Source organism: Limulus polyphemus, unplaced genomic scaffold (genome assembly GCF_000517525.1).
Source record: "Limulus polyphemus unplaced genomic scaffold, Limulus_polyphemus-2.1.2 Scaffold1196, whole genome shotgun sequence".
Taxonomy (NCBI): domain Eukaryota; kingdom Metazoa; phylum Arthropoda; class Merostomata; order Xiphosura; family Limulidae; genus Limulus; species Limulus polyphemus.
The window spans coordinates 261,918-271,266 of record NW_013666806.1 but is presented as its reverse complement, the minus strand read 5'-3'; the positions used below and the strand labels follow the sequence as shown (position 1 = coordinate 271,266).

General features: G+C 33.8%; 1 protein-coding gene across 1 annotated transcript in view; it reads left to right on the top strand.

The window, feature by feature from the left end:
- LOC106462550 (14-3-3 protein epsilon) overlaps nucleotides 1-9,349 on the top strand; it is a 67,086-nt gene that overhangs the window by 20,771 nt on the left and 36,966 nt on the right. Inside the window, exon 2 of the mRNA XM_013922486.2 lies at nucleotides 3,996-4,195. Within this exon, the coding sequence (XP_013777940.1) occupies nucleotides 3,996-4,195 (200 nt within the window). The remainder of the gene's footprint in view (nucleotides 1-3,995; nucleotides 4,196-9,349) is intronic.

Below are 9,349 nucleotides of genomic sequence, written 5' to 3'. Positions count from 1 at the left end.
GCTTCCAGATGGTTTCCCTGTCGATGCTGTCGAAGGCTTTTTCAAAGTCAACAAAGGTCGTATACAGAGGAGACTGCCAATCGATGATGATGCGCAGAGTGGCGATGTGGTCTGTAAACGATTTATCTTGTCTAAATCCTGCCTGCTCTGATCTCAGTCTTTTGTCTAGCACCTCTTTCAGTCTCTCCAGGATGATTTTAGTCAGCACCTTGCTGGGGATGGACAGCAGCATGATTCCTCGCCAGTTGCCGCACTGGGAAAGGTCTCCTTTCTTGGGCAGCTTCACTAGGTACCCAAGCTTCCAGTCAATGGCCACTTGCTCCTGCTCCCAAATCTTCTGCAGGAGAGAATGTAGTGTCTCTGCTGCTGCTGCCGCGTCTGTCTTGAGAACTTCTGGCGGGATGCCATCAGGACCTGCTGCATTGCCGTTCTTCAAGGACTTGATGGCTTTGATGATCTCTGCCTTGGTTGGTGGGTTGGTGTTGACACTTAGGGGCTCCTCTTCTGGTGGTATGTCAGGAGAAGCTGGTGGTGGTAGTCGGTTCAGAATCTCCTCAAAATGCTCTACTCACCGTGCTCTCTGTTCTACATCGCTTGTGATGCTTCTTCCCTGTTTGTCTTTGACTGGCTTACTTGGGTTGAAGCTCTTCCTTGACAAGGCACGTGTGATTTCATAGTGTCTCTTCATGTTCTTCTGACTAGCTGTAGCTTCTGCCTCCTCTGTCAAACCTTGTATGTATTGTCTCTTGTCGTGTCTTGCACTTCTTTTCACTTCTCGGTTTGTTCCCAGTACTCTGCTTTTAAGTCTCCCTTCACTTGTTGGTCCTGACATCTATTAATCTTCTGCTTCAGTTTTCTTCTCCTCCTCTCTGTCTTCTCCCATGTTTCTTTCGACATCCACTCCTTCTGCTCCCTCTGCCTCTTCCCCAGTACCTTGGTACAAGCAGTCTTCCAGGTCTTCTGTAATTCAGCCCAGTGGTTCTCTATTGTCTTTTCTACCAGATCTGTTAGCACCTCAAATCTGTTTCTGACTTCAACAACTCTTCTTTTTTCTTGCCATCTTTCAAAAACTGAATGTTAAATTTATGGTGTGGTCTGCCTGAAGAGTCACAGGAGGATCTCAGCTTGGTCTTCAGTGTTGCCACAAGCAACTGATGGTCTGAGGCTGCATCAGCGCTGCGCCTTGCTCTGACATCCAGCAGACTTCGTCTCCACTTGCTGTCAATGGTGAAGTGGTCTATCTGGTTGTTCGTCTTCCCATTTGGTGATGTCCAAGTGTTCATGTGGATCTTCCTGTGAGGATAGATGGTACCACCTATGACTAGGTCGTTGAAAGAACAGCAGTCTGTAAACAGCTCTCCGTTCTTGTTGCAGGTGCCTACGCCATGTCTACCCATGATGAGTTCTCTGTCTGTGTTGTCGTCTCCCACCTTAGCATTCAAATCGCCCATCACGATCTTCATGTCTCTTCTTGGAGTCCGGTCGAAAAGGGACTGCAAGGAACTGTAAAAGTCTTCTTTTTCTTCTTCATCTGCCGCGTTGGTTGGTGCATAGCATTGGATGATGGTTATCTTCCTGCCCTTGGAGTTAAGTCTTGCTGAGACGGGTTCCCATGCCATCAATGCCCTTGTAGCGTCTGACGCCAGTAGTAGCACGACTCCTTGGGTGTGGTCGTGGTCTGCATCTTCATGTATGGAGTAAATGATGGTTTCACCTGAAGACAGTCTGGTCTGGCTTCAGGGGGTATACATGCCAGCATCATGTGTGTTACGCTATTCACGATATGGTATTATGAGCTGCACATACACCCTGTAATTTTCAACTTGTGTTGGGGTATTTTTAGTCAAACATGGTTCAAAGATCAATAAAACAAAAAATTAATAGATATAAATATATGTATACTGTTATGAGATTTAAGCTACTTAGAATATACATTTGTGGTTTTCTGTTGCAATTTGCAGTTATTCTAAAAAAAAGGTAATTTAGATTTATTTTCTAATTTTCATGATGGTTAAAATGTTAGTCAAATATATAAACACAATATAGAGCTAGCATTGATTAAATAACAGATTAGGTGTAAAGTTTTATTCAAAAAAAACATTTGATGATTACCGAGAAGGATATAGAGATTAAGCAAACAAAACTTAACAATTTTCAGATAAAGAAAAGCATTTTTAATCCTAAAATGAAAATTACTTTACACATTGGATAGTTAACATTCTGAAAAAAAAATTCATGATCAAATCTTTAATTAAAAAAAAATTATAAGAGTTATTTTACAAATCTGATATTTTGTGTATGAAATTCTTGTTATGTTTACTAATAATCTTCAAAATTTTGTAAAGATACACTTGCATTATAAAAAATTATAGTACAATTACTCTCATGGTTACGAGTTGGGTAGATCACACCCAACCTGTGTTGGTAGGGTTAATTGAAATTGTGATTAATTGACCCTTGTAAACAATCAATGGATTTGTCCAGCTTTATTTCATGTACTGTTCCTTTAACACAACATGGACAGAGTGTTGTTACTGCATTACATCGTAAGTGATAGTGCACCAGTAGGTCTGAGTAATTTAAATAAATGCCTGTTTAGATTTGAGTGGTTAACTTGATTAATGATGAAAGTCTTCCGGAAATTCGTATACTTCTAAAAAAATCCTGAAAACCTCCGGTTTTCTTCCGGAGAAACACATTTTTTAAAATTATTTATCGGATTTTGGTGTTCCATGCCATAGATAAGCGTTTATGCAATCGCACGGTTTGTTTACATTCGGCGACATAGCGCCGCCATTTTGTAGTCTCTCAATGCTTGCTGGCATGTACGAGACCTTGTATGCTTATATTGCAAACTTGATGTCATGTGAACGAGATTTTATCTCGAAAATGTGCTTTAGAAAACGTGACACCTGCACTCACAGTGGGTACTAGTTTATGATCATTACTGGTGTGCATCCGTATATTTGTCAATCAAAACCACGTTCTATTTTAGTGTCCATTATGTTCAAAGTGCTTTGACTATAAGAAGTCTCAATAATCCATAAAAACAACTTTATTCAAATGTATTTAGATTTTGAGGTTTTGCTGTACAATGGGTTTTTACCTTGTTGTAGTATTATAATGATTATTGTGAATTTTTCTTTGTTCTGAACATGTGCAGATTTCATCTAACATGTGGTTGAAAAACCAGTATGATGATCTTGTTTTGAGTTATTTTGTTCCTTTGTTGTTGTCAGAATAGGTAATTGTTTCTGCTGGCTAGAACATTACTCACTGTGATGGTGTGTAAGAACGTTGATAGCAGTTACCTTAAATTGGACCATCACTTTCACTGGATCACTAGACCATCTACTGACAACTAAGTTCAACTAGGCTATCTTCAATGATGTTGCACACCAGACTCTTAAATCCAAGGTTCCTTAGTTTCAAAAAAAACTTACATTAACTCAGCATGACATGCACTACCCACGTGACTGGTCATACTCATTACAACATACATTGGGTCATAACCTCTATCACCTGAAGAGCCACTGAAGTAAACTGTAAGTGTACTTACAGTGTTTTTGTTTTAGTGCAGTGGTTCTCAAAGTGTGGTCTGTGGGCTGGTCTAAAATGCAAGTCTTATCAAGAGTAGTGTCATTGATTGTGATGAGGTTTTTTTTTATAGTTGACAAATTAAAGCAGTTGGATTAGGACTGGTAGGTGGTCCATGGATGAAAAAGTTTGAGAACCACTAGTTTGGTGTATAATAAAAATTGTTAATTTGTGTATAACTTTTTTCTAGTATCATTACTTTACCTTACATTGGCTCGGTAGGAGATTTTGTACCACTACGTAATCAAGATCTTGATCAAATCTCCTATTATTTAGTGGACCTATCTGATATAGTTTTAAAATTAATTCAGTTTCACTTGAATATACTGCAAAAGCATAAAATTGAATTATAAATAAATTGTATTGTAACTTAAAGTATTTTTTCCAATTCATGTTAGAAATGGTGGAAGCAATGAAGAAGATGGCTTCCTTGGATGTTGAACTTACAGTTGAAGAAAGAAACCTTTTGTCGGTTGCATACAAGAACGTTATTGGTGCTCGAAGAGCTTCATGGAGAATAATAAGCAGTATTGAACAGAAGGAAGAAAGTAAGGGTGCTGAAGGAAAAATTATTTTGGTCCGACAATACCGCACTCAGGTAAATATTACTGTTATGTGCATTCATCTAGCAATGTATAGATGTAAGTACAGTGTTATTAATTGATGTGTACTTTAACATATTTATTTTTAAATATAATTTAAATTTAGAGTTAAATATTTAATGCATGGCCATGTTCAATATGCATAGGTGACCAAATCAGCCACACACACACACACACTTAAGACTATGTGATCCTTGTGACACTTATATAAATGCATGAATTATAACCAGATCCTTTTATAGATTTAGACAGTATCTTTATGAGGAACAAACAAAGTTGAAATGGGCAGCACCTTCCTTGTTCAAAGTGACACATGAGAAAGAAATCTTGGAGGACTAATCTACAAAAATAGTTCACATTGAAAGAATAGTGTTTTGAAAGACAATGTTAAATTGCACTAAATTCTATTATAGTAGGGTAAGTTCCACAGAATAATGGAAGATTTGAAAGAAAACGTTATGCAGAGTTAAATTGTACTCTCTGACTTTTGATTGAATTGTGAGAAAAGAAAGAGACAGGACACAAAGAAAATTGAATGAAACAATCTTTATTTAAATGCACAGAAATATCTACTGATAGGTAGTGAAGAAACTGTTCCAGACCAAAAAAAATATGTACACCAAACAATAAAGCCATAATTTTCCCAGGGCATTAACCATGCCACTGTTGGCCATCCCCATTGAACACTAAGGTAGGTTTGTACACCCAAGGTATCACTTGACCTGCCAGTGAAAAATATCAATGTCTATTTTCAGAGTCAGTTCACCTTTATGGAAATCTTTCCTACAAGAAGGTACATGTAATATCATAGGTGAATAACCCAGAACAATAGATAACTAAGGCAAAAGGAACTTAGCTACTTCCTTGGCTGAAGTTCTGTAGTTAAAAAAAAAAAAAAATTATATATATATATATATATACCTGTATTCAAAAAAGTTTTGAAAAAATTCACATTAAATAAAGGGAGTAGTATGTCTAAATATAACACTGTTTAGATTTAGGCAAAAAGACTTGGAAGCTTAATTGTTTTTATCATAGGATTTATTTAAAGTTCAAATTTTAGAATAGACCTGGCTGCGATTACTCTTAAGCTTCTTGGACCTTTACAAAAGGTATAACTAAAACATTTTAACTTGTGGGTATTAACCTCAGAATTATTGGTTTTACTTTGAGTATTTTTAAATTTAGACTGGACATATTTTACATTTAGAACTTTTAGGCTTATATTCCCTTTAATTCTGTGTAGGCCTAAAAATCATAAGGAAATTGTAAATTATGGGTTTAGCATTTAGTTGTCATTGCATTATGAGTATCTTTTGGAATACAAGTATCAAGTGAAGGAAAAGCAGATGCTGCTAAAATAATTGAATTGTGCATTATTAATAGAAAAACCTTGAGGAGATTACTGGGTGAAAACCAGTGCCCTATGACTCCCAGCTATGAGATTTGTGCATGGGTAATGTCGCTCTTGTCATATTTCATTTCAAACATAAAACTAGTGAATGAAGTTGTTTAAAATTTGATAAAAACTTTCTTAAAAATATTTCAGCAAAATAGAATATTTAATGTAGTTGTTTGCACTCAGACTCTGAATAGTTCACCTGCAAGGTGATTTTTATGTTAAGTATTAAAATACTATTTTTTATCTTGTAATTCTCACATTTTACTTGCATAATCTTCAGAACTTTCAAAATGAATATCAGAAGTTTTTTAAATGTTTATATTTTATTTTCTAATTTTGCTACCATATTACAAACCATAGCTGTTATCATGAACATACAGTGCAGTGAAATGTTTAAAATTAAGATATGTAAATATATACATACCTTTTATTTCTTTTTCTTTGAATAATCTTAGAATATCTTCTTTGGATCATTTGCGTAATTTCGTATCTTTACCTTTTCACTTATATTTTATTTTTGGTGCTTTATTTTATTTTCCTTTCCAATTCTTTTTCTCCTGTTAGTTATGTTGAAACATTTCAAGCGATATAACGTTATCATCAGTTGGGTGATGCAAAGCTTACATATATTTAGAAAATCACTAAACCCTTCAAACATGAATTTTAATACACAAATAATACATAATTAACTAAAATATAAAAGTAGGACCTATGTGTAATTTAACTGTCTATTAAACTAATATGTATAAGGCAAGAAAAAATAGCCAAGTGCTAGATACAATGATCTCCAACAATGTACTTAGCAATTGTATGCCTTCATAGTCAAGTTTACATCATGTGAGATTTTAGATAATGCATGGGAAATCTACTCTTTCTATTGGTTATAAGCATGCCATTCAAGTTTAGAAAAGACTGTTGCGTAGCAACAAATTAACCCTATTGTAATGATATCATTTAAATTCCTTTCTACTCATGTTACTGAGTTACTTTCAAAATTTGATTAAACCACTTTACAATCTATGTATGTTATAATTTGAATTTTTATGTTATCTAAGTTTTACTTTCTTTGTTTCAAAAGAAATGTGTAAAAAATGCTTAAACTGTTTTCTAGTCACATGATCCACATGCTTTGAAAACTCGACTATTGCAGGGGCTATCTTGAAACACAGATGCTTAGTCCTGTATATGAGCAGTACTGTAAGAGTGTCTAGATGGTAATATACGTCTATTTGAACTATTGACATGTAAGATACAAAGTCTTTCAGCTGCAGTTACTATAAAAGAGTAATAAATTCTGCCGACCCTTGAAGGATGCCACGCCCACCTTATATACTTTGCCGTGAGATTTACAATGTACATAAAGTTAGATGACATAAGTGTATATAGTCTTTAGAGCTCAGCTTATACTATCATCCATGAATGGTTAACTTAATTGTTGTCTGCTTGATCGACTGTAGCACTAATGGTGGTCTCGTACCTAAATATGCTATAGTTATATTGACAGTTAAATTGTATTTAGGTCTTACTTTTATATTTTAGTTAATTATGTATTACTTGTGTTTTAGAAATCATACTTGAAAGGTTTAATTATTTTTTTAAAAGTTAACACGTCCTCTTGCTGAGGAAGGCTTAGAAAAGATAGACATGCATAAGCCATATTGCCATTGGATAAGGAGAAACTGTGGATCATAACTTTATGGTGGCCCATGGGCACCAGGTGACATTTCGTCGTAAATCATAAAAGTTAAAGAATTGGAAAGGAAAATAAAACATTAATACTGAACTATGTGAAAAGGTAAATATGTGAAGCTACACATATGACCCAATGAAGATATTTTAAGATTATTTAACAGAGTTAAAAGGTATGTACATATTTCTATTTCCTAATTGTAAACATTTCATTGGAATGAATGTTGATGATGATATCTAGAGTTAGTGATATGGTAGAGAAAATGGAAAATAAGATATAAACATTTACCTTAAAAAAACCTTTGATATTCATTTATGAAGTTCTAGAGATTATGCAAATGAAATGTGAAAACTGTAAGATAAAAAATAGTATTTTTATATTTCATATAAAAATCACCATTCAGGTGAACTATTTAGAGCCTGAGTGCAAATAGCTACATGAAATAAATTTTTGTTAAAAATAGTAGAAAACAAAAATCAAATATATTTCTGAAAACTAAATTTCTTATCAAATTTCAAGCAATTTCTTCTACTAGTTTGGTTTTTGGAAAGACATTTAATGAGAGTTACGTCACCTACTTGTGTAAGTAGGTCATTATGGTAGGGTTAACTTGGAAAGTGGTTATGTCTTTTATCAGAGGAGGTGAATGATATAAGCTTTTCCTTGGAATGTTTTCAACTGTAATATGAAACTCATGGTTGGAATTTGACCTTGTGTAGACTGTCACAGGGATACTGAGACTAAGTTGAATAGAAACAAGAAAACCAAAGCCAAGATAATTTGATGACTAGGAACCCACTTTGGGATTAATAATGCTTGGAGGCGGCTTGACTGGGTAATGAAAAAAACTTTAATACAAGTTTAACATAAAAGCAAATGTACAATGTTTTGACAAGGTTTTGTCATCATTATAAATGAGTAAGCGAATGTTAACCAAAGTTGGAAGTTTATCAGCAAACATTACAATGTTTTCATATGCAAAATATCTACTTTTTTTTTTATTAATTCTTGAGGTTTGTAAAGCAATGTTTCTCTCATGCCTTTTTTTTTCTTTTAATATCTTGCCTATCTATCATGCAAAGTAATATTCATTTTAGGATTAAAAATATTTTATGCATCAGAAAATTTTGAAATTTCACATGTGAAGTCTTTATAATGTCCAGATAGTTATCAAACATTTCTTAAGAAGAAACTTTATATTTTGTCTGTTATTTTCAGTAATTAATCTCTGTATGGGTTTGGTAAATTTGACTGATCTCGCAACCACCATAAAAAATTAGGAAATAAACATAAACTATGCCTCTTTCATTTTGGAATAAACACAAATTATAACACGAAAGCATAAATGTTTAGATGAAATAGCTTAAATCTGATAACATTATACATTTATATATATTTATTATTTTTATTATATTGACCTTTCATCCATGCCTGGCTAACAATACAGAAGTTACAATCGACTCGGCTCACATGCACTCGTCACCTAAGGGTGACCTTTGGTTTGTACAAAGTAACTTGTCTTGGCTGTGTTTTAGCTGACTAGTATTTTGTAAAATAGTCACATTTCAATTATTATACTATTATATATGTATATAGATTATTGCAATTTTGAAATAAGTTCTTAGTTATTTTTTCCTAAAACATAGAACAGTAAATAAAGAAGTAAAGCAAATAATTATTTTCTAGTTATGACCTTTGTACTCGGTTGCTGCTTGATGTAGATTACCAAGCCTTTAAAAAATTTTCATGTGGAGGATATGAAACAAAATATTTTTTTTAGGTTTTATATATACTTTTGAATAACTAAAAAATCATAAATTACTACATTAATACCATAGAATTCTATTATAATTTATCTAGCTTAGTAACTAAGCTGTATTTTGGTCTAAAAGAATATGAAATTTTGAGCAGACTAAAGACACAACCTACCTCATTGAAATCTTGGTTTGACAGAAAGAAATGGAGCTAGGTATGTTAGAAAGGTTGAGAAAACCAATAGGGGGACATTCTGAGCTTGTGATTGGTTATTCATGTCATATATAGAAGTAAGTGTATATA